The sequence below is a fragment of the Plecotus auritus genome, assembly GCF_963455305.1.
Source record: "Plecotus auritus genome assembly, chromosome: 6".
NCBI lineage: Eukaryota > Metazoa > Chordata > Mammalia > Chiroptera > Vespertilionidae > Plecotus > Plecotus auritus.
The window spans coordinates 149,904,359-149,930,383 of record NC_137773.1 but is presented as its reverse complement, the minus strand read 5'-3'; the positions used below and the strand labels follow the sequence as shown (position 1 = coordinate 149,930,383).

At 50.4% G+C, this 26,025-nt stretch overlaps 1 protein-coding gene across 2 annotated transcripts in view; it reads right to left on the bottom strand.

Moving 5' to 3' along the window:
• Positions 1–5,788, bottom strand: part of KY (kyphoscoliosis peptidase) — a 45,073-nt gene extending 39,285 nt beyond the window's left edge. For both annotated transcript variants that reach the window (XM_080672594.1, XM_080672595.1), the window contains exons 1-2: positions 5,590–5,788; positions 2,205–2,267 (exon numbers count right to left, since the gene is read on the bottom strand). In XM_080672594.1, the coding sequence (XP_080528720.1) occupies positions 2,205–2,267; positions 5,590–5,725 (199 nt within the window). In that variant the 5' untranslated portion in view covers positions 5,726–5,788. The remainder of the gene's footprint in view (positions 1–2,204; positions 2,268–5,589) is intronic.
• Between the last annotated feature and the right edge of the window lie 20,237 nt (positions 5,789–26,025).

Sequence of the window (26,025 nt, the reverse complement as noted above, 5' to 3'; positions counted from 1 at the left end):
CAAGGAGGCGATTAGCTGGCATAGCTGTTGTGGGGTATTTATAGTCAGGGCTGCACAATTGGTTTCCCTGTAGCTGTGGGGCGTCAGTCCCTGTGCTGCTAGGCAGACTTCAGCCAGGACCAAGGAAAGCAGCCAATCACAGCAGGGGAAGTGCGTTGCTGGGCAAGCTGGGGTGTGGGGGTGGCTTGGCCCTACACACCAGCTGCTTGGAAAAGTTTGGAGCCCTCCAAGCTCCCCTCACCCTGCCAACACCCCAGCCCAAGGAGTGCACAGAGCAGCAAAAGGGGGCACATGTGCCCTTCTGGATCAGTCCCAGGTTCAGCCACATTTGTGCACACTCCACCAGCACAAGCCATCAGCTGTTTCCTTCTCAGATGAGCACGCCATCCAGTTTCCAGGGCTGGGCAGGAGGGCCTGCTGGTACCAGGGCTGGTGCCTTAAGCACCAGCAAGGCAGATATGTACCCAGAATCTCACCATCAGAAAACAGAGAAAAGCCATACCTGTAACTTCTGCATGCATGCAAGTGTGTCATTTAAACAATAAATAAAATTTTACTTTAAATTACATATATTGGTGGAGTGGTCTGGGTTCTCTGTGGAGCCTCCGTGGAGCCTCTCTTCGGCCCTGCGTGTACCTGAAACTCTTTGTTTTTGCAAGAACTACTTTAATCATCCTCTTTTTTGGCTGACACATTCTACTGAGACCTTTTAGAAGAGTCTTGTAATAGTTACCGTGTCCCTTTGTGTTTTGTTGTATTTTTCCACTAAACTTCCCCCAAATCAGGAACCCCAAAGATGATAAAAAGAGAATGAGTTCAATATAACTCAATGCTCTCCTGATGTAATAACGTGCCCGAGAAAAACACAGGATGAATTTCAGAGGCAAGGTAAGGGGGCTGCAACAAACCACCGCAGCCCGGTTGTCCACTTGCCTGCCCGTGGGCACAGTGGCCGGGCACACAGGCCTGCATGGGCTATGTGTTCCCGTGGCCAACAGGTCTCTGGAGGTCTGAGTTTTATCTTAATTCTCACAAGCCTGCAGCATAGTTTTGCTAACGTTGGTGTCTGCTTCAGTAGAGCTGTGGCCGCAGGTGCATCTCCCATCAGATGGCCCCACAGCGAGGTGAAGGAAGCCACCCCACCCATGCATGCCCATCAGCTGGGACTCAGCGGGTGGTCTCTAGAAGTGCATGTCATGAGAATGACTCATCCCCATGCACAGGGCAGAGGACAAAGGCACGCTCTTCACCTCCAGGACATTGAGACTCAACTGCAGTAAATGGTGTCATGATTACAGTCATTTTAATATGGCCTCACGAGGGCAGGGGTTCTTGACTGTATTGTCTACTGTTTTATGAGGAAATGAATGAGTGAATTTACTTTTAGAACCTCACCCTTCTCTTTTGTTACTGTCAGAAGGATGGTTTTGTTCAATTGGGGTTCTGTTTCCCCATTTGTGGAGGGTCATAGAGGGTGGTTCCTTCACACTGGCATTTGATCTGTCAGTCATCTGACCCGGGATCTGACTGAGCCCCCTGTTGGAGTTCTGGGTGGCAGTCTGACTCTCATTAGAATTCTCACACACCCAATGCAGTTACACTGATGTTTGTTCTTGGAGGTTGGCCTAATGAATCTCTGAAGGGCACAGAATAAGGCTTCATAGAGTTGGTCTATGCATAGAATTCCCAGATCCTGAGCTTGCAGGGCGACAGGCACCTGGCACCAGAGAGAGGAGGCTTTGGAAGCTGACTTCTCTCAGATTTTATGGTCGTCTGGGTCCTGGGCCAGCAGGTAGCCACTGGCATCATTCAGGCCTCATGGCAGGACGCTGTCCTCTCTATTCAGAAACAGTTTCCAAAGACGGATACCCTGCAGGACATGAGCAGCCCCACCTCTGTGGGAACACACCCACCTCCCATCCCGAGTGACACCAGTGAACACGTGGGTACAAAAGCGTATGGCATTGCCCCCATCCAGCCTCCTGGAAATCCGGGGACCTGATGCCAGGGAAAACTTTCCAGGGTCACAGTGGCCCCAGATGCCTGGCTGAGTTACAAGCAGCCACTTCTGAGTGGTTAGGTGACTAGAGCCAGTCTTCAAACAAATGAGACCCAATGGGTCCAGTCATTTCAAAATGTGTTGAATTCCAGAAACTAAAAAGAAAAAAAAAAAAAGAAAGAAAGAAAGAAAAGGGAGAATTTACCATACAGGCCGTTTCCTTCTATTTTCTGCCATTTCTGTATTCCGTTTCCACCGCCGTGGAGTCCTGTGAAGTAACAAGGACTGGCATGAGGCTCTCTGTGGTGCAGAGACCCAGGCCCAGCAAATGATGTGCTAGCTTGTGTACAGATCTGGATTGACGTGGGGCTGGTGGAATGTGGCTCTCCCAGGATCTGAGGGAGGCTGCCCACAAATGAGATACACTTAGGAGCATGAATGTAACCATTCATATTTTAAACATTTTAAAAAATATTTTAACAGTAGTTTTCAATGGGGGAAGGGTTGATTATCAGAATCATTGCAAATAGAGATGCCCATTTTTCACTCCCACATCTCCACTGCATAAATATGGAAGGATTATTGTCAAAGACATTTGCCGTTCATTTTGACTATTTCTGTATATGGTAAATCTCCCACTTTTAGAATCTTGATGTGGGATGGGAGTGGGCAAACACTGCCTATCCCTATGGGAACTGAAACTAATAGTAGCCTGCTCTCCCAGCCTCCCTTACAGCGGCTCATGAGCCACATGTGGCTCTTTGGCCCCTTGAGTGTGGCTCTTCCACAAAATACCACGGCCTGGGCGAGTCTATTTTGAAGAAGTGGTGTTAGAAGAAGTTTAAGTTTGAAAAATTTGGCTCTCAAAAGAAATTTCAATCATTGTACTGTTGATATTTGGCTCTGTTGACTAATGAGTTTGCCGACCACTGAGCTAGAGCATAGACATGTGTGGCCTAGGCTTGGCCAGTCAGTGGCACCTGTGTCCAATTCCACCTTGGGGCCTGGTGAGGCAACAGGAAAGAGAACGGAAGCTTTCTCTACCTCCAGTGACAGTTGGAAGTGGTGGCTGCAAGGTCAAGTTCCTGGCACAGAACTGGCATATGTTCTGGCAGTGGGAACAGCTGCAATAAAATCAAGTTCCTGGTGCAAAAAGAGCACCTAGGGACCCTTGGTGGCAGCGAAGGTCTCCTCACCAGAGCAGCTTATGAGGCTGTTCCTGGAAGTTCAGCCTCAAGCCTGGTTCTAGAGCCCTTTCCACCACCCCAAGGCTCCCCAGTCCCTCCCTCCTGCAGAGCCTGCCATAGTCAGTGTCTGGGACCTACCACCTGGAAACCTCACCAGCACACCTTTGGAGAGGAATGCATATGTCACATCAGCTTTGGGGATAAAACCTAAAACTTTGAAGCTCTTTCCGTCTTGGTGCAAACAGCTTTAGGCCACCTTGTCCACTCCAGGGCCTCCAGGCATGGTTTTAAGAAGCCCTGCTCTAAGGCATGGCCGGGAAAATGCTAGGGCCCTAGAGGAAAGGGGAGAGAGCACCTGTTGGCCTTGCAGCCCAAATTCCTGGTGCCACACTCCTTGCCTCCTGTCCCTTTGACTATTTTTTGCCACAAGGACACAGCTGAAAGCCCCTTAGTCACATCTTCAGTCAGTCCTCTGCATGGTGACAGTATTTGAGCTCAGGCCAACCTTTGCAGAGTGGATGACCTGGAGCTGGGAGGAGCCAGGAGGAGACTCCTGGAATTGGGCATGGGTGAGTTCTGGGTCTGTGCACCAACAGGAGGCCTTGGAACAAGCTAGACTTGCTCAGCATTTCCCCTCCTTAGGCTGCATGGGCTTGCAAGCCGGCTTAGCCAGGGGTCTCCTGGACAACACCACTACCCAGCAGGCCTTGGAGGCTGTGCACGCCCCCTCTTCTCTGCTCCGGTGCAGAACTGTCTGACTGAATATGAGACACAGGTCTCTCCACTGACATAGGGTCTGGGAGAAACATCTGTTAGGAAAACATTTGGAGAAAAATATCAGCAGAAAGGGCTCACAGCAGGGTCTTTTTTCCCTGAGCCACAGTCATTGAGTGTCGAGTGCACCGGTCTGGAGTCCTGCAGGGTTGGTGGTAGGCGTTTGACACCTTCCGGAGCAGTCCAGATCCCAGGCACTTCTGGGGCTTCACCCTTTCTTTCTAGTGACAGAGCCTTTAGAAGAGACGTGATCAGAGCGGGAGAGGAGCTAGGGACTCATGGGCTGGCCCAGAGCTGGGCCTCGTGGGGCCCTTGGGCTGTGCCACACACTGCGGGAGGCCTTCTGGTGTGGGTAGTAGGAGCAGTCTCATTTCTATGAGAAAGCTGACGGCCTCTGCCCGTTTCCTCATTGCAGATATCCTGGGTGGGCCTTTTCCCTTCTTCTAGGAGCAGCTCTGAGAACTAAAGAACCAAGCAACCCAAACAACTGTTGGCCCCCAAATTGCTACTGAGACTAGAGTACCTGTCAACATTCTCAGCTCTCCAGAATCCATTCCTCCACCCGCCGGCTTGCCTCCCCAAGGGCTCACCAGGAGCTATGAGACAGCTCCAGCCTGTGTGGCTGGTGAGGGCAAAGCCATCCATGGTGTCAGTGCTTCAACACGGAAGAAGGTGGATGTTCAATGTGCAAGGGGGCTCTGGGGACAGAAGAGTTGGGCAGACTCCAAGGAGCTCTGGAGCTGGAGGGGAGGTGGGAGGCAGAAGCCATTTTGCCGCGGCTGTCAGGCATCCCTCTCAAAGCACTGGTGCACAGTCAGCCCAGTGCATGCACACACCTCTCTGCCAGGGTTCCTGGGGCCTTCCTCCTAGACCTGGGACCCAGAGGTTCCCAGACATCTGAGGGGCTTCGTTAACAATTATTATGTGTCTGTATCCCCCTTCACGCTGTGTCCTCTCCTCTGGAGAATACAGAGGCCCGGACCTGCCTCCCACAATCGCTTTATAAACAGTCGCTTTGTTTTACCAGTCTACACTTGGCCAGAAAGTCCGAAGAAAAGGAAAATTAGTAGGTAAGGTGGGGACAGCAGATTTCAAGCCTAACCCTATCCAAGCCTGTGTGCCCTTTACACCTCTTACGCCTTCTGTGGAAGAGGGGGAGAGGGCTTAAGAAAGGGAAACCGAGGCCGTGAGTTGTGCAAGGGCTCCAAGGGGGCTTCCCATCTTCAAGTCTGACTCAGCACCCAGATTTCCCTGGGATCCTTGCTCCCTGCATGTGCCCTATGGGAGCAGGCTTTGGCCCCCAGGAGTCAGGCCTGAGGCTCTGGCCCCCTTCTTCCGGGGCATCTTCCAACCCTGAGCTGCACCTTTCAGAGAGTGGTTGGAGGAAACTGGCTGCCTGGGTTGACGGAAGCACCGCAGGCCTGCACAGGAGTCAACTCAGGGCAATCACGGGGCTGCGCGTTGCCAGGGGACGCCAGAGCCACAGCTTGGAGGCGCAGGCAGCCATGGGGAGAGGGTCGTGTCGCTGTGCTCGTTCAGGGGATGAGGGGCGTCCCCACGGCGGGCGGGCCCTGGGGTGAAGAGGCCGAGGTGCTAGGACCCTCTGGGGGTCGGCTGGGCGCGCGTTACCTCCTCTGCGCTGCGGCAGCGCGCCCGGGTCCGCCTGCCGGTCCGAGTGCGTGCCCTGCGCGGCGCGCCGTTTCTCCGAGTGCACGATCAGCAGCATGTCGATGGACACGGTGTTGCTGTCTTTCTTCAGCTCCATGGTGCCACCTCGTTCCCCGCCGGCGCGCCGCGGCCGCTCGTAAGGCTGCCTGCGCTGCAAATGGCCCCGTGCGCGCTGCTGCCGGCGCGGGAGATGGCGAGGGCGCGGGAGAGGGCGCTCCCCCGCCACCTAGCCGCTGCGCGCTGCGTTTCGCTGACTCTGCCAAACACGCCATTAGGCCCGCCCGGGAGGGCGCTCCCCTAATGTAGCGGCACTAAGTCACCTTTGAAAGGAAATCCCCAGTTGAGCCCAGACCTGCACAGAGGCCACCAGCCCCAGAGCCTCCCGCCCTGCGCCCCTGCCTGCCGCTGTAAGCACTTGTCCCTGGCGCCAGGACTGTCTTCTGGGTGGCTGGTGCACCTCATTCCGGCCATCTCGGGGTGGGGGGTTCCCCAAAAGGGCCTGAAGCAGACCTTCTCCAAAAGCCATGACAAATACAGAATCGCACAGTGCTGTCAACAGTGAGTCATTTCAGAGGAAGGAAAAACAGGGCTCCAGATTGCATTGCAAGGCGTGGAGAAACTGGCCAACCTTTGGCCTTGGCCCCACTCCTTCCTGGGGTGGGTTTTGGAGATTGACAGCTCCCTCTCTAAGAAGGAAATGGATGGGGTCATGGGATCATAAGCTCCCCCTTTCCCCCCGCCTCACTTATGGCCCTACCAGAACTTGGAACATGCCCACGGGGCATCAACCCAACAGTTCTCTCTGGCTTGAAAATCTCAACATCTCTGTTCCTTCTAGAAGCCTGGATCCTGCCGGTGGAGAAAGTGGGGAGGGGAGAGGAGGAGGCTGGGCCCAGGGAGCAGCCTGCCTGCTGTGGCCAAGGAGCTGGACCTGAGAGCCCTTCTATTTTTAGCGGGGCCTGGCCTGCCCAGGCAACAGCAGCAGGGCCTTTGGCTCCAGGTCCCAGGAGTGTTTACAGCGGCATCTTCCTGATAGCCCTTGGCATGGGGGGCCCACCTCGCCAGAGCCAGTCCCCTAACTTGAGTGTCCACCATGAATAAATGCTGAGCATATGGAGGCCTTTCTTTTTTCCTTGGCGCATGGTCCCCTTGGGGGCAGACTGTGCTGCGCAGGCCTGGGTTCCAGTCCCAGCTCCGCTACTCATTGCCTGTGCAACCTTCGGCCAGCTCTCTCCCCTAGATTTTCTCACCATATCACAGGCATAATACACATTCTCACAGGGCCATTGTGAGAATGACGTGCACCTGAGGTGCCTGGCTCATAATAAATGGTCTCCAAATGGTAGCTGTCATTCTTACCTCATTTGAAGGGTGAGGAACGAGACAGGTAAAGAGGCAAGTCAGTGATGGAGTGGGGGGTCACCCAGCTGTACCCTCAGACTCAGAAGATCTCTCCCCTCTGACTGTGGCTCACACTTTGGCTGCCTGTAAAGGCAGCTGCCTCATTGCATCACCACTGCCCCCTCTCCCACTGGGCATCTGGTGAAAGGAGAGGCTACTGGCTTCTGACACTGTTGAACTGGAGTCCTAGAGAGCTGAGCTGAGGACCAGTGGAGGTGGGTGACTCCCTAGGCAGGTTTCCTCATGCAGTGAGTCCTGTCTTCTCTGCACATGGCTGAGAGGCTGGCTGAGCCTTGCTCAGATGGCTGGGGAAGTAAGATCTATGGATTATGCAAAGCCCCTGGGGTCTTGGAGATTGCTCAGGCAGCTCTCTCATCTCAGTGTACCCCCATCTCACTGGGAGAGTGGGGCCCACCTCCTTCAAGGGTGCAGATCCCAACGGAAGCTCCTTGGCAGCACCTTTCCTTAGGAGGGGGCTGAGTGGGGAGAGCAGGGACCCTGAAGCCCCTTTACCTGAAATTTGTGTTCCCATCCCCCCCACATACTCCCCTGCTTCAGAGGGTCTCACTTAGGATCTAGCTCCCCATGACGCCCTTCACAGAGCTGCCTCTGGAGGGGATGCTGAGCAGGGCTTCTCCTCTGTGGCACTATGGACATTTGGGGACCCGGTAATTCTTTGTTGTAGGGGGATGTCCCATGCATTCCTGAGATCTAATGATTAGAACCAAAAAACCCACTTATACTCTCTTGCGACAACCTAGAATGTCTCTAATCGTTGACACTATTTCTGGGGGACAAAATGCAGTGAGAACACTGCTTTGGAACAAAGCCATGAAATAGGGGTGGTGTTGCCTTAACTGCTCTGGGAGATGCTGCCGCTCCTGGATCTTGACGCTGCACAGAACCTGGAGCCACTCCCCAGGGCTCCCCCTATGGCCCTCAGTCCAGATGCAGGCTTCCTGGGTCTGCAGAGCGGCTCCCTGCCAGGAGCACGGGCAGAGAGATGAGATGCTCTCCTCACTGCCCACCTCCTCCTTTTGACAAAGTGGGCAAAATGGCTGGACTGTTGTCTTTATCTTCCACCACAGGTGATGATCAGGCATGCCCAGCTGTCACTCACACTGCCCCCGCCCCTGTGCTTAAAGGTGGGATTTGTCATCTGTCTGACTGGTTCTGAGCCACGAGCTGACTCTGTGTCTTGGAGAGGGGCAATGGGCAGCAGGGGGAGGCTTGCTCCTCTCCTAGTAGATGAGGCCCTCGCCAGGGAAGGGTGTGTTCTGATGCACATTATTGTCTTTCCTCAGAAACAGGAGTTCTTCAGGGGCCATCAGCCATAACTCTTTTCCTCTCCAGAGATTCCCAAGAGGCACATGGAGAGTGGGGAAGGGCCTATGGTGACCTATCCAAGGTCCTCTCATAGGTAGCAGCTGACACCCTACCTTGCATGATTCCAAAGCTCCTGTGCTGAGCACCCTCCCCCATGACCATCACATGCCTGTGAGCTGAGGCTGCTTAGCACCCTGGTCCAGGGTAGAGCAGCCACCAGCCTGCAGGGAAGATGGTCTCAATAGTCCTGATGAACACAGCTTGAGCCAGGGTCTAAGATCCCTGCCGAGACTCTGGGAAAAATTCTTTGAACTCAAGCCTTTGGGGACAGGTTTCCCAGGCTCTGTGGCCTGACTGGCAGAGAGCTGCTTGCAGTGGCAGTAGTCACAAGTTGTTGGTCAGGCGCAACCAACTTCCTTCAGGAGCAGTGAGGTAGCCCAGGGATGCAGGGGGAGGCAGAGGTCTGCCATTTTCAGAGCCATGACAAGGAATTTTGCGCTGCAATAAGCTCCATAGCATGAGGCGGGGTGGGGGGGGGGCACTCTCCAATTCTGCTCAGTTTGCTGCCAAGCCCAGGCAGCAGCTTGTTCTTGAGCCCCTATTACGTGCAATGACATTATGGTGAAGTGGCAGAGTAAGCACAGGGGAGGGGCACCTGTCCTCCCCGACAGGAGGGTCCAGGAAGGCAGGCTACTAGGTGGAGCTGACCTCTAAATAGTGGCCGTGGGGATGAATAGGTAGGAGAGAGCCAGGGAAGAAGGGCGAGGGCTTTCCAGGCAGAGGAGTAGCCTGGGGCTGGGGGTGGGGGGCTGGAGGTCAGAGAGAAGATGACATGTTTCATGAAGTGAAAGCAGGGCGGTCTGCTTGATGCTGAAGTACAAGGAGAAGGGGTCAGAGGGGAGCCAGAGAGCTGTCAGGGCCAGTCTGAGGCGAGAACTGCTATGGGTGGGGCTCCTGCTGCCAGCCTGAGCAGTGATGGGGATCTTTGTCAGCCGGGACAGGAGAGCGGAGAGTTCATGAGGGGGAGGGGCAGGTCTGATGCAAACCATGCCACCAGAGACTGTCCTTCTGGCAAGGGTGCTGGGCAAGGGGGAAGATGGGATGAAAAGACAGTCAAACACCACACGAGCTGTGCGAGAAAAAGAGCCTCTGGGAGTGTGGCACGGGTGCCTAGATTACGTGGTGAACTGGGCTCAGAGTGAGAGCACAGGTAGGTGCCAGGTGCTGGTCAGAGCAGGTGGCGAGATGGAGGGCAGGCCCAGCTCAGTCCTCAGGCTCAGGCGAGTGGGCCATGCAGCTCCATAGGGGGCCAGTGACACAGGGACTCTATCACACGCATGCAAAAACTATGTAAAGAAGAAAATGAAACTACCCGATCCTACCATCTAGAGATAATCACTTTTAAACATTTCATTACTTAGCATTTCCTTCTATTACAACATCTATAATTACTACAACATACATAATAAATGTGTGTTTGTATATGTGTACCTATATGTGTGTGTGTGTGTGTATATATATATATATATACACACACATATATATGTGTATATATAGGTGTGTGTATATTTATTTAAAAAATAAAGTTGTGATCACACCATATACAGTTTGGTATCATGATTTTTTTTCCACCCAACATGTGTAATGAATAGTTTATAAAAAACTATTCAAAACCCAATTTAAAAGGCTGCTTCATCACCGTTACATCCATGTGCCAAAATCCATGTTTTTCCATTTGCTTACTGTTGGATTTTATTTTGTTCTGCATTTTCCATTTTTATAAGTAATGTGATGATAAACATCTGTATGTTTATACCTTTGACTACATATCTGGTTATTTCTTTAGAGTAGATTCCAGGAAGTGGACTTTCTGACTCCAAGGTTATACAGCTTGATATATATAGGTATCTACATGTCTCTATATGTCTCTATATATTTCTATCTATCTATCTATGGTCAAGTAACTGTCTGGAAAGATTGTGCCTATTTACAGTCTCACTAGCTGTATATGTCACCTCCCCATATGCCATCACAAGCATTGAATACTGTTGTCACATAAACCTTTGCCAAAATATAATAGTTATATGGCAGCTCTTTCAAATTTTTTAAAATCTCTACTGAGATTGGACAATATTTTTTTACCTAAATTTATGTGTTCGTGCAGGCGCACATGTGCAGTGATTTTTTTTTTTTTTTTGCATTCATATTCTTAGTTCTATTTCCTACTGGAATGTCACAAACACTTAAATGTTAGTTTGAAAAAAGATTACTCTTCCAAACTATTTCGGACCATGTTAAGCTTTTTGAGGGCCAGGTCATGGTCTCCCTCAATCCTATCCTCCCCATTTATCCCCACCCCGCCACATGGTGCCTTCTATGTGTGTTGCTTAATTAATGTTTGAGTCAAATTGGACAGAATGAATGCTCCCAGCTGCAAGACGTCTCCCTTTAGCCTGGAGGTGTAACAGCCTTCCGCAGATTTGGAGCATTTGCTCTTCTGCGTCTTTCTCTCGGGCCTTCAGGGAGTGGAGGAGTCGGAGGTTAAATGAGGACAAGCGGCAATAAAGGCACCTTCCCCCGCTGCTGACAGAACCATCTGGAGCACGAATTTGGGGAGAGCTTGGTTCTGACAGCACTGCTCAGCCCCATGAAGCCACTCCTCAGCCCATCCCAATCAGGAGCCATAAGCTGTGACTTTTCTGTTAAACACAATTTCCCTTCTCAACCTTCCCATATGTCTCTCCCCAATCGGCCCGTCAGCCACTCCCTGTTTCAGTATTTCTGCCCATGATGCTTTCATCGACTTTCTCTACTTTTCTGTCCCTAGCTTATTTCACCCCCCTCCTATTGCATTTAACGATGTGCACAGGTGGGCAGCCCTATATTCCAAATTCCAGGTAGTTTGAATTTTGGAGTCTTTATACTCAATGGCCTTTTCCTGTGGATGGAGATGATGAAAATCAATTTGTCTCTCACCACCACTTCCAAAATATCTCAGGCCATGCCAAGAGAGGTATCCAGTGGCACATGCAAGCCCATGGAGAGATTACCTCTTCAGCTTCGCCAAGTGTTTATTGCAGCCATTGAAGTGCCCCTTGCATATTTCTTGATCCGCAGCTCTCTCTCATGCAAACAAGGAGTCTTCACACCTAAGGCATGCTCCAGACCTCGTTCCCTGGCAGTCGCTTACTTCTGTATAGAATTCTGCATCTTCATGCCCATGAACTCACGTAGTCCTCGACATAGCCCAAGGCTGGGCTGATGCCTTTATGCCCATTTTATTGACAAAGAAACAGAGGGTCAAGAAATCTATTCACACAGTTTTCCCAGTGAGTCAACCCTGTTTCTTAGATGGGCCCAGTCCTGGCACCAAGCCTAATACACTTGCCATTCTGCATGTTTTAGTGAAAGGGGCACAGATGTCTTTTCCAGGAGCGGGCTGAGACGGGGGTGGGCCACTCGCAGGGCCCAGGGCAGTGCTCTGAGTGACACATGTCTCTCCCCTGGGAGAGAGCCCTCACACCTGGGTGGTGGGAGGTTGTCTAATGAGGTGGTGAGGAGGGCCACAGGAAATGGCTTTGGAGTGTCTGAACCAAGACACAAATGAAGTCAGAACAGCCTTTCTGATCATGACTGTAGACCCCCCAGGGACTGTCCCCCGGGGGCTGGTGCCCATGTGCCCTGAGCAGGACAGGCCTGATGGCCTGGATCCCAGGGGGCACAGGGAGCCAGTTTTTCGTGTCTGTGCAGACTCCAGCCTTGCCTGCTCCTGGGGCAGAGCCTCTAATAGGAGCCATGGGTATTTTTAGTCTCACGTGTGCAGGCACAGGACACGGCGAGCTGAACGGGAACAGCTAATAAGCCACGGTCCACAGAAGGTTGGGAAGGATGAGACGAGGGGAGGGCAGGGAGCCTGGTGGAAACTTTTGCACATGCCTCGTTTGCAGAGAACTCTCTTTCCATAATTCAGAGAGAAAGATTGAGGTCACGGTGATTAGCACAGCCCCAGTTAGAGAAACCTGAAAGTAGAGCGTGCTCACCTCCCCTGGCCTGCGGGTCCCCTCTCCGCAGGCCCGGCTCTGCCCTCCGGGTGAGGAGGTTGGGCAGGAGGGATGTTCAGCTTTGGGACTTGGATACAAGGCTTCTGGGATGGGGTGGGAGGGCGGAGGGGCTTCTAAAGGGCCAGATTCAAAGCTGATTCGTGATGTGATCCTCGCAGCCTCAGGGGATAGTTGAGCGGTATCAACTATTACCCTGATTTCACAGGTGCGGAAATGGAGGTTCAGAGAGGTGCAGGCACTTGTCTCAAGTCACACAGGAAGTGGCAGAGCTGGGATTCAAACTTCGTGCCCCGGATCAAGGTCGACCATTGTTTTCCAAGACATTCCACTTTCTCCCAAATGATGCTCAGTCATGTCCAAGACTCATCATCCATTTGTTTACCCACAAACATTTTTTCTGTGATTACTCAGTGTCAGGGACTCTGTCACTGAAATGAGGCAGAGAGGACGACACCGTTGCTGGTCTCAATAGCTCTGGACTTAGTGAGGGCCACACAGAAGTGACTCCCAGCTGGACCTGAGCAAGGTCAGTGTGAAGTGTGCCCTGTGGGACAGGCAAACTGGGAAGTGAAATTAGCGGGTTTCCAGCCTTTGATGTTGAGGACAGTCAAAACTCTGCTAAGACAGTCCCTCTTCTGGGTAGTATCTTCCGAGGGTGAGACTAGGGCAATGGCCAGGAAGGGACAAGTGTGCCCTCAGCACTTTCTCCAAGGCTGCTGTGAGCATTATGTTGCTTGAAGCCTGGGCAGGGCTCACTAAGTGAGGGCTTGGCAAAGCTGGAATGAAGACAGGAATACCAGATCCAGGGTCCTATCCCTGCTGCTGTCAGCCACTCCCTCCCACATCCTTATGGTTTGAGAGAAGATGACAGAGTGAAAATATCGGTTTGAGATGTAAGCACTGAAGTGAGTTCCTTGCACCTACCTGCCTCAGCCCAAACCCAACAATGGCATGTGCCTCTGTCCATCTGTTCATCCATCCACCAATCTACCCTTTCACATACGTCCACCCCACCTATCCACACTCTTATCCATTCATCTCACTTAGCCATTTTTTCACTCATCTCTCCTTCTCTACCTGGATATCACTCCTCAGTCCATCTACCAACCCCATCTGTCTATCCCTTCCATCTAACATGTTTTATCCATCCACTCATTCATCTATTCATCCATTCATCTCCCATCCCCATCAGTTACCAATTCTTTTAGTCCACCTGGAACCAGACACTGTATTCCAGGCCTATGTCTGGTGTTGTGAAGATGAATGAGTCTCACTCTTAAGTCAACCTAGAAAATGTATACAGATCCACTAAGAAGGAATCTACTAAGTAGAATCAAAGAGAGTCCTGAGCAGAGCAAGAGAAAGAATATAGATGAAGGAGAAGAAAGGGGGCTGAAGGAGTGTCAGATACTTGACTCTTCTTCTGGGAAAGACACAATAGAGAGAAAGAACAAAAGAATGAAAGAACGAAATAAAGAAAGAGAGAAAGGAAGAAAGAAAATGTATTGGGTACCCACTCTATGCTGAACCATGTGTTAGGTGCTTTTACTAGTCTTACTTAATTCTCCCAACACCTTCTGAGGTAGTTATCTGCATTGTTGAGATCAGGCACTGGGGCTCAGATAAGGCACCTACTTAATATGAGTAAACATGTTAAGTAGGTGCCTTAACATGTTTAAGGCACCTACCCTAGGCTGAACATGCTTGCTAATACAGAGCATCAGAATGAGAGCTGGAAGTTAACAGGTCCGGGACAATTGAAAAGCATGCTATTGCCTGTTAATTTCTGGACTGTGTTGCCCGAAGGTGTGTGCGGATAGGAACTGCAGTGGATTGGTTCCTAGAGTGCCCAGTGTGAAGGAGATTGTGGGGATGTGCACAGCTATTGAAGTTTGATGCCAGGTCGGATCTGTTTGACATGGGATTGGAGTGCCAGATCCAGGATCCTCCTGGGAGATTCCTGGCCCTGGACTCTCCCTGCCAGGATGCACCAAGCACCTTCAGGCCACGTCTGCAGGCACTCGCACAGCCAGGCCAAAGACCAGCTTTGCTTTGCTTTCCTGCTCCAAGATTTACTTCTGGGGGTGGAGGGCTTGGGACGACCAGTGGACCCCCAAGAAAAGCTCAGCGTCACCTCCCACCTGTCAGGGCTTCAGCAGTGTCTCCCTGAGCCCCAGCTCCGGGCCCTACTGGCCCCCAGGATGTGCAGTTTTCTGCTGACACATCATTCTTGGCACTTGCTGAATTCACACCCAGTCTCATTGTTCGATGCCATCAAATTGTTCCCTGACTGTTGTGATGAATCTCTAAGGACCACTGATTGACAGCCTGTTTCAAAGTGGAGTGTTCCCAAATGGTTAGCTAGGTGGTCCAAGCCACCAAGGGCTCTGGTGACAAGTCAGGGTGAGGGGCTTGGCTGGGGTGAAGTAGCCCTGCAGTTTACCCAGCAGATGTCTTCTAGCAGCTGCAGAGCATGCGGGGTGGGGGTGTGATGGAGGCTGGGCAAGGGGGCTGTATTAATTAGAGATTCTGGAATTACATAGGTCTCCTTCACTTGAGCCTGCTGCCTCCTACACACTTGTGGGTCTTCTATTCTCTGAAGTCAGTCTGTTTGCTGCTAAGAAACTATTTGCTCTGCCTTTGCCTACTCTGGAGAGTAGAGTTTGGGGGAATTGGAATTCAGGTGCCCAGTTATTGGCATGGGCCCAGTGGATCAGCACGAGCACGCAGTGCTCAGAGTGGCTGTGAAGGGGGTGTGTGGGAGGAGAGTGGCTGTTCTGGGCCTGCGTTACCTCAGCCGTCCTTCCTCTCGAGCTCTCCCCTCGGCATGGCCCGGCCACCCACCTGCCAGCTCAGCTGTTTCCTTGCTCACCATGTAATCCCTGCCAGGAAAAGAGGGGAAACATGAGCCGGGCCTCTCCCACTGCATCCTGCCCTCCTGTCTTCCCTCCCATCAGGAGGGACGCAGGGAGGGGGCTTGGGACAGGGAAGGACAGGGCCCAGGCTCAGGGGGCCTCCTGGATGCACCACAAAACAAAAGCGTTCCCTCTGGAGCCCATGTGCCCACGTGCACGCAGGGACTGTTCTGGTCTCCTCTGGCGACAGGGCACCCACAAGTCCCCCTCAGACCAACAGGGCCTCTCCTGCCTCCCATGGGCTATGCCTTGCCCTTTGTGTCCCTGGGTCTGGCGTGGACCCTGGTGTGGGGTGTTTTTATTTTCATCCTAAAAAGGTCACCTAGGAACGAGTGAGCTCAATCCCAGCGCTGCCAGGCATGTCAGAGCCTCAGTCTCCTCTTGTATAATCCAGGGGCAGCCATGCCCACTGCCCGGGGTGGCAGACAGAGTGGGATGCCCAGCACATGCCAGCACATGGTTGAGACTGCTCACCTGTCACTGCCTGAGCCTGGGACATAGCCACAGAGCTCACTGTCAGGGGTGCCTCTGGTACACTGCACGGAGGAGCAAGGGCAGAGCTGCCCCAGTGGGCACCTTACTGTGGATCTCAAGAACATCGGGTGGTGGCCCATGTACCTGTGTTTGCCTGTGAGAGCTCTGCTGTCTGGACCTGCCATGCGTCTGTGTTTCCTGGAGCTGCTTGCTACCTGCTCCTTTAAGGCAAAGTCATGTGTATGCACCTGTGTGTGCTGTGGGACCTTGGGTGAGTCATGTCACTTCTCTGGGCCTTGGTTTTCTCATCTGAACAGTGGGTGCTGATTCCTGCCTGGTGCAGCTGATCTGGATGTGGCAGCTGGCCCCCTGAACAGCACACAGTAAGTCAGGGTCCTGTGACATCTGTCTCCTCTCCCCCGTCCAGGGCAGAGGTTTTCCTCAGGTTGCCATGGGGTCTGCTCCAGGGAAAAGGGAGGGAATGGTGGGGACAGAGGATTAGCAACACTGATGCTCTCTGCAGACTGAGGTGGCGTGGGGCTGGCTACAGGTCAGCAGCACAAGGCCACTTCTGCCTCCCACCCCCTCTGCAGGTCTAAGAGAAATCAGGCAGAGGGCTTTAGGGTACCCCAACCAGCCTGGCTTCTTCTCTCTCCTCAGCTCCCACCATCTCCTGGCCTGGGAGGGGACAAGGGTGAAGGCCTTGGCCATGCTTTTCAGTGAGAGTGGTCAAGGCTGGCCTGTGTTTGTGGAGGACCCCTATTTCCCAGTGCTGCCCCCAGAAAAGCTGGGGAAAAGCCCACTGAGTGCAAGGCTCCCCCACTGCTCCTTTGAGGCCAGGCCTCTGGCCCTGCAGCAGGCATTGGGCAAGTAAAGCTGGGAGCTTGGCCTCTCTCAGGGTTACTGGAGGCAGGCTGGGCCCAGGACTGGGCCAGGCCCTGGATCGAAGTGGTGACAGCAGCCTGTTTGTGGCAGGACAGTTTGCACTTCCCAGGTGGTCGCTGAAAAGCCACCACTGAGGGAAGAGCCTCTGTGATGACATGAGCCTCTGGCCAAGGTCTGACAGCCATCTGCTCCTGGCCTGCAGCCTAGAGGCCTCCAGAGAGAGAGAAGACAGGGAAAGAAGCAGAGAGAAGCAGGGGACAGAGAGCTGGAGCCAGAGAGAGAAAGACACAAAGATGGAGAGGAAAGAGAGACACTCAGCCAGAGAGATACAGAGACAGAGGGGCAGAGAGAGGAAGAAATGGCCACAGAAAGGCAGAACAAGAGATGTATAGGGTGGAGCAAACCTAGGTTTACAGTTGCTTGTATGGAAAATAATAAAAAAAAACCCCTATCTAATAAAGAGGGAATATGCTAATTGACCCTCACACCATCACAAATATGGCGGCACCCATAGCCAGTAAGGAGGGAATATGCTAATTGACTGCCACGCCCTCAAAGATGGTGGTGCCCACAACCACAAGATGGCAGCGCCCAGTCCCCTCAGCCCCCCAGCCACCCAGGGCTGCCCAAGGCTTAGGTAACCAGGGCCAGCTGAGGCTTGCGCTGCTGGCAGTGGCAGCAGCAGAGGTGTGATGGGGGTGTCACCTTCCCCTGATCACAGGTCACCTCCTGCCCCTGAGGGCTCCCAGACTGTGAGAGGGGGCAGGCCGGGCTGAGGGACCCCCCCTCCAGTGCATTAATTTTCATGCACCGGGCCTCTACTTTTGCCCCATCCTGTATAAGAGGAAAGATGGAGAGAAAGAAGCAGACAGAGAATGAGGGAAATAGAGGAACAAGAAGAGACAGAGAAGAAACATGGGGAGAGAATAAAGGGTAGACAGCCAGAGAGACAGAAAGAGAAAATCATAGAACAGAAGAGCAAAGAGAACAATTAAGGAACAGACAGATGAGAGAAAAGGAGGCAGGGGACAGAGACAGAGGCAGGGAGACACTAGAGAGAAACAGAGAATCAGAGAGATGGGGAAGATGGATGTGGGGAGAGACAGAGAATCAGGGTGAGAGAGATAGACAGGGGGTACATGCTGAGGTAGCTGGGGCTGTGGAGTTAGACAGACAAAGATACCTCAGCTCAGGCTCCTGGTGGGAGGAGAACCCTCATGAATCAAGGTCCTTTCAGCTTCAGTGCATTCAGGGGGAAGGAGTCACACTTGGCCCTGGGCCCCTTAGTCCAGGCTCCTGACAGTGGGTCTCAGATATTAGTAGGCAGAAGAACCACTGGGGAGCATAGTCAAGTTCAGGTGCCAGGCCCATTCCCAGAGTCAGATATACTGGTCAGGGGGAGGCCAAGAATCTGCATTTCCAGCTTCTAGGAGGTTCTATGGGTCACCAATCACAGAGATGCTGCAGCAGGAGAGGCCAGGGTAGGTCCCTACACTCATCCCTACACTCCCCTCACTATGGGCCCCTGGGTGGGCAGGGGCCAGGGCTGGGAAAGCTCTGAGGGAACTTTCTCCACAGAACTGGAGGTTTCTACACCTTTTGTTTCATCAGCCAGTGACCCCCAGGAAAAGTTGGGGACCCTCTGTCAATCCCTGGGTGGGCAGACTGGGAGTCGCCTTACATGGGTCATGATTCAGTCCTAGCCACTCTGTGCAGATGAGGAAGCTCAGTGGCTGGGCCAAGGCAGTAAAGGGAACATGTCATGCTAATTTTTCTTCTGTTCTGGCCCAGGCTCTGCACTGAATATTATTTCACTTCATTCTCTTAAGTAGGGTAGGGGTTATCACTGATTCCACCTTAGGGGTGAAGATATGAGGCCCAGAGATGACGAACAACTTGCCCAAGATCACAATTCAACTCTCCGCTCTTTCTGGTCTCTTATGGCTCACTGGTGAAAGTTCACCCCAAGGCATCAGCTTCCTGCTCTTCTAGGTTGTCCCCTGGCTCCTCTGGTTGGAGCTGTTGCTACTCCCACTGTGGTGGGTGTGAGAGAGGCGGTGCCAAGCCCAGCCCTCACTCCTGGGAAGGCAGAGTGGGCTGGAAGTGTTGGGGGATGAAGTGAAGGCCCCATGGGCTCTCCTCTGATCAGATGTGGAGGAAATGAGACAACACAATATACATTAGCATGTGGTTAAGTTCACGTTGGACTTAAAAATAGGCAGGCTTGGGTCTGGGAACACTCACTGTGTTTTCTTATTCTCACACTACAACCACAACCATGGGACTCTGACACCAGATGTATGGGGGTTCTGCCCCAAGTAATGTTCACACTAACTGTCTAGAGCTAGTGGAGACCCCACAGGTTAAAGGCGCAGCCCATAAGACTGTCCCCTATTTCAGATGCCAATCAAAAGTACTAGGTCACCAGGTTGCCCACAACTTCCGTCTGAGTTGGTTACAAAAAGGTTCCTATTACCCCCTCCTCAGTTTAATAATTGGCTAGAGTGGCTTGGGAACCCATTGATTTATTAGAAAGAGTATTTGAAAGAGTCCAGATGAACAGCCAGGTGAAGAGATACACAGGGCAAGGTCTGGAAGGTCCCCAAGCATGGGAGCTTCCATCTGTGTTGAGCTGAGATGCACACCCACCCTGGGTGGAGGTGTGTTCAACAACCTGGAAGCTCTGCAGGCCTGGGTGTTGGGATTGTACGGAGGCTTCATCAAGCAGCCACGATTGATTATTAACTCAGTTTTCAGCCCTTCTCCCCTTTCTGAAGGTTCTAAGCATCTAATTATGCTTGGTCCTTCTGGTGACCAGCCCCCATCCAGGAGCCCACCAAGAGGGCCTCATTAGAATACCTGGCTTTCTACCACCCAGGAAATTATAAGGGTTTTAGGAGCTCTGTGTCAGCAACTGGGCACAAAGACCAAACATTAGAAGGCACACACACAGGGTATCCCTAAATAATGTATACACACTTCAAATAATTATTAATTCCACTGGGTTAAGTCTGAAAAGAAAGAAACATCAATTGAGCTATTAGCTGTTAAGTGTGTATATATTTTTGGGGGGACACCATCTATACTAATAAAAGAGAAAGATGCAAATTGACCATCACTTTGCGATGCCCACCAGCCAATCAGGAGTGAGTATGCAAATTAATCCAACAAAGATGAAAGGTTAATTTGCATATGCAGGTGCTGAGCGGCTGGGGGTGGGGCGGGAATGTCCCCCACAGTGAGCAAGCAGACAGCAGGGCCCTGCTTGCCCCTGACCCCGGCGGCAAAGGGCAATCAGGCCCCCACAGAGAGCAGATACCAGGGCCTGCAGTGGCATCAAGCAGGCAGGTCTGCAGAGAGCAGAGAACCATGGGGAGCAGGCCTAAGCCATCAGTAGGACATCCCCTAAGGGCTCCCAGATTGGAGAGGGTGCAGGTTGGGCTGAGGGACACCCCCCCTCCCCCCCCTGTGCATGAATTTCATGCACTGGGCTTCTAGTATATATATAAAATTATTATATATAATAAATTATATATATATATATATAATTATTAATACAGCACAGCTTGACAATATGAAAAACCCAGTGGAACATCTGTCTAGTGGCTCATCCAGGAAGGGGATTCCCTGCTCCAAATGTGGTGGTCGACAGACTTCGTGCTCCAGCCCCCGAGGAAGGCCTTGCAGGGAGTTTCCCTACAGCAGAGCACAGGCCTCTGCCCAGATCCTCCCATGGAAGCACCAGGAATGGGAAGTGTGGGTGGGCCCCAGGGCTGCACTGTGAGGCTGCCCTGGAAGGAGATTGGGGCCTGTAAAAACATGTAAATCCAAGTGTGCACTTTGCAAACTCTTGGGACGCTCTGACCTGCTGTTTCTCATGAGACCCTGGCCAGGACAAGGGAGGGAGGAAGCCATGAAGCCCATGACGTTGGACACCCCAGTCTGCCCAGCTGTCAGCTCGGCAGGAGGAGGAAGTCGAGGATTGAGAAAGGCTGTCCAGGTGTGAGCCAGCCAGGAGGGGAGCTGCCAGGTGGCCCTTGCCCCCAGGAGCTGGGCCCGCCCAGAGCAGGGAGCAGAACTAAGAGATGGCATTATGAGTTCACTGCCTCCTTGACCTTCAAGACAAGCCAAGAACACATCCCTGAGCTGCTTTTAGCAAAGAGGGCTTTCCACACCTTCTGAATGGCTTTCTGCCTGAGTGGTGTCCAGTTAACTCTCCTGATAAAATCATTTCTGTTTCTTTTTTTAACTGAACTCAACGGCTCTTTAGGTAGACTGCCACTCACATCTTGTAGATTTCCACTACTCTCTACTTTTTCTATGGACTGGTTCCTTTGTTATAAAGCACATCTTTATTTTTTAAACTTAAATTTATTTTTATTAAGGTATAGTTGACATGCAATATTATATTAGTTTCAGGTGTACAACTTAGCATTTTCAACATTTACATACCTATGATGTGATCACCACAATAAGTAATAAAGTATATCTTATTAACACATATCTTTTTAAAAAGTTTTTAAAAAACATGTTTTTGTTGATTTTAGAGAGAGGTAGGGAGAGGGATAGAGAGATAGAAACATCGATGAGAGAGAAACATTGATCAGCTGCCTCCTGCACACCTCTTCCTGGGGATTGAGCCTGAAACCCAGGCATGTGCCCTGGGGAATTGAACCAATAACCTCTTGGTTCATAGGTCGATGCTCAACCAATGAACCACACCAGCTGGGCTTACTGCCACATTTCTCTCAAGAGGCCATCATCTCCACTTCCATTTTCACCTCCACCTTCCCCACTTCTACCACCTCCACCCCCTCCACCACAATAACCATCTCACCTCCACCACAATCTTCACTTCCATTTTCATCTCTACTCCACAACCTCCACCACCATCACCATCACCATCTCAGCTTCACCACCATTTTCACTTCTATTTTCACCTCCACCTTCACCATCTCCATCTCACCTCCACCTCCACTTCCACTACCACCACCCTCTCCACCATCTCTATTTTTACCACTTCCACTACCTTCACTCTCACCCTCACCACTAAAGAGATGTGTCCTATGTCTCAGAGACTCAATCTTCAAAGCAGCAGGTAAGGAAAGGGAGCCAGACTGTGCTGTCAGAAGAGTACAGACCACAGATTCAGAGTAGCAGTCTTTTCCCTCCTCTTTGTGAGCCTGTTCTTGGGGTTCTGGCCAGATCTCACGTTGGAGAAATGTCCTGGCTTCACCATCTACCTACTCATCCAGCCCTGATGCTTGTGGCCCACATAATGCAAGGGTCTGGTAGTATAGTAATGAGTGGGGGCTCTAGGTCCAGCTTGCTCTTTAGCTGGTTTGCATGGTATGGCTGCATCATGCTGTTGACAACTGCTATGCGATCCGATTGATCAACTCCTCTGTGGTGTGCAGCATTAAGCATTTTGCATAACTCCAATTCTGACCCAGGCTGGCTGTGACTCAGTTCATGTTACTTGCTAATGGGGCTGATGGTGATTTCAGTCATGAAAAAGCTCTTTAGTTATTGTTCCGTGGTTTCTGGAGGACTAAAATAATTGGGTAATTGGATCAAAGGTCTTAAGTAAAAAAATAGAACCAGAGCATGTTAAAAAGGTGGAATTTGGGGACTGACAAATAATTTCTGAGCACAAGAAAAGGTCTTCAACTATTACCAACTAGATAATTGAAATACAATATGATTTTTGAGGCACCCTGGCTGGGTGGCTCAGTTGGTTGGACTCCTGGTCAGGGCACATACATAAGTTGTAGGTTCAATCCGGATGGGGCACATACGGGAAGCAACCGATCGATGTTTCTCTGTCACATCAGTATTTTTTCTCTCTTTCCCCCTTCCTCTCTCTCTAAATCAATAAACACATATCCTCTGTGAGGATTAAGTATATATATTTATCACATATGATATTGAGGCTCTCTGAGCTATTTTTACAGGCAGTTTTGTAAGTTGTTTGCCTCCAGTGTGAACACACTCCTTCCCAGCCTTGCCAACTGGGGGATATCTAATGAAGCTGAGGTGTGTGTGCACCATGACCCAGCTCAGATCATGCCAAGGTTGCTCATTACAGCAGTTTGTAAAACTTACAGACTGGGAAGTGTCCATGGTTGGGATGGTGGTACCAATCATGGTGTCCTCCCACACTGCAATTCTATCCGGCAGTCACCGCAGATGAACTAGATCTTTATAGAATCATATGGACAAACATATGCAACACAAACTGAATGGATAAACTAGGATTGGAAGGATAATATAATATGATATCATTTAGATACAGTTTCAAAACATCCAATACAACGAGATGCATTGTCTACAGACATAGACGTATGTGGCAAAAAATTTAAGGATGAATAGAATGTGACACTAGGTGAGGATAGTGATTCCTCTGTGGAGAGAGAACTGGAGAGGGATTCATCTGTAATAGTTTACTTTCTTTAAAAAATGATCTGAAGCAAACATAGAAAAACTTTAACCTTTGCTCAACCCCAGTGGTGAGCACATGGGTATTTGTTATATTATCAACTGTACTTTTCTCTGTGTTTGAAATATTTCATCATGGAGATAATAGATGTAAAAAGGAAAAGGAAAATACCAAGTCCTGCATTCGTGGGAGTTTTTAAACAGTTTGTACAAGTGTATGCTGGGTGCAGTGGGGGTGTTGGGAGGTTGCACCAATGCCTTGGAAATCACTTAAAAGGTGTGAGAACTTTGCCCTGACTCTCAATACTGGTGGAACACCACATGTGGTGGGGTCATACCTGCAATCAGAGCCAGTTTCCTGATCTATGAAGGGGGGTGCTGTGAGCTGAGGGAGGCTGAGTGCATGGATGCTGATGGGGAACATGTTGTCATGCATAGTGAGCCTTATGACTTGGGCTGGCGAGAGGAGTCCATTGGAACCTCCAGTGACAGACAGGTTGTCCAACTGAGTAATCCTTAAACAAGTGGGCAGGGTTGAGTGTTTAAACAACTTCTGAAAATGATGTCCCTGTCTCTTCAAGGACCATGAAACACCCTCTATATAAAAAGGGTGCACTAATTATATCACTAAAGGTCCAGAAATAAAGCTATATATCTATGGCCAATTGATTTTTGACAAGGGTGTCAAGACAATTACATGGGACAAGAATAGTCTTTTCAACAGCCTGATATCTGTATGCAAAAGAATGAAGTTGGATACCTGCTTCACACCATAAATAAAAATTAACTAAAAATGCATCATAGACCTAAATGTAAGAGCTAAAGTATAAAACTCCTAGAAGAAAACATAGTTGTACATCTTTATGACTTTGAGTTTAGTTTTTTAGATAAGATACCAAAAGCATGAGCAATCAAAGAAAAACTAGATAAATCATACTTCCTCAAAATTAAAAAATGTTTGGGTTGCCAATGACACTATTAAGAAAGTGAAAAGACAATTCAGAGAACTGGAGAAGACATTTTCAGATCATATATCTTCTAAGGTACTATATCTAGAATATATAAAGAATTCTTACAACTCCATAATAAAATGATAACTCAATTAAATTATGGGCAAAGGATGTGAATATACATTTTTCCAAAGAATATACACAATGATCAATAGACACATAAAAAGAGGATCAGCATCATTAGTCACTAGAGAATGTAAATCAAAACTACAATTAGATATTACTTCACACCCACTAGGATGGCTGCAATAAAAGAGATAGATAATAAATGTTGGTGAGGATGTGGAGAAATTGAAACCCTCATACATTGCTGATGGGGGATTTAAAATTATGCATTCACTTTGGAAAATAGTTTGGCATTTCCTCAAAAAGTTAAACATTGAGTGACCATGTGACCCAGCAATTCAATTTCTAAGTATATACCCAAGAGAATTAAAAAACATGCTCACACAAAAACTTGTATGTGGATGTTCATAACAGCACTATTCATAATAGTCAAAAAGTGGGAACAAGTCAAATATCCATTAACTGAAAAATGGATAAACAAGCTGTAGTATATCCATACACTGGAATATTATTTTGGCATAAAAAAGAAATGGATACAGATACATACTACACCATGGGTGAAAAAGTTATAATGAGTGAAAGGAGCCAGACACAAAAGGCCACATGGTGAGGATTTCATTTACATGCAATGACCAGAATGAGCAAATACATAGGGAAAGAGAATAAATTAGTGGTTGTAGGGAGAAAGGGGAGTGGCCGCTAATGGGTACAGGGTTTTGTTGGGGTGTGATGGAAATGTTCTGGAATTAGTGGTAATAGCTGCACAACCTTGTAAATATAGTTAAAATAACTATGAAGTGTAAATTTTATGGTGTTGCATCTTAATTTTTAAAAGACGAATAGAAAAGGCGCATCTGTTGGGGAATGGGGCTGAGGGAGAGGAATTAGGGACGGGAGATGCGGAGAGAAACCAGATCCCGTGGTACTGCTTGAGCCCTATATCCGGTTGTGCCGGAAGTCAGACTACCTTGGAATGTTTCAATTCCGTGAGCCAACACATTCTCTGCTTCTAAGGTCAGAGAGGATCAGGTTTTCTGACACTTACGCCCAAAGGATCCCAAGCTGACACATAGGCCCTCTGACCTTCTGGGGGCTGCATTTTCCCCCTCAACTTCTCCACCTCTGCCTCTGTTGGCTTCTGGTTCTTACTTCTTTCCTTTAAAAAATAATTCTCTCCTGACTTCACTTCACACCTGTTTCTCTTTCCCATTTCACTGAAATCTCCCAACGAGTGGTCCACACCTGCTTTTCTATTTCCTGGCCACCCCTTCCCCCCTTAACCCTCTGCTTCTATCCCTGCCCCACACTCCAGGGGCACTCTACTGCCCTCCTGTGGCCAATCCCTGAACATCCCGGTCCTTGGAGGTCCGGGTCTTTCTTCCCTCCCTCTGGGAGGGCTACTCATCCCTGGACCTTTGTGCCTTCCCTGAATCTAGGCTGGGCCTTTGCTCTGATTCTGCTTCCTTTGCCTGTGCTGTTGCCTCTATGCTCGAGTCCTCACAACCGGACCCCTGCTTGCGCTTCCGACGTGTCCTCTTCTCATCTCTGTCTCTTTGGGAAGCACCTCATTAACCCAGTCACTCTCTCCTCCTCCTCATATAGTCACTTCACACGTCATACCATGCCCCTTCCAGTATTCCTGGGGTCCTTGCTCTTTCTGCATCCCCATCACTATCACCCGCCTGAGCCAGTCGGCTCACGGGTCCCTTTGTCCCTAGTGTTCTCCCTTCCACTCCCACCTGTTGCCGTGCTCAGGTTTAACACACAAACTTGGTGTGCCACTCCCTGCTCAAGCCCACATAGGATCAAATCCCAGCCTTT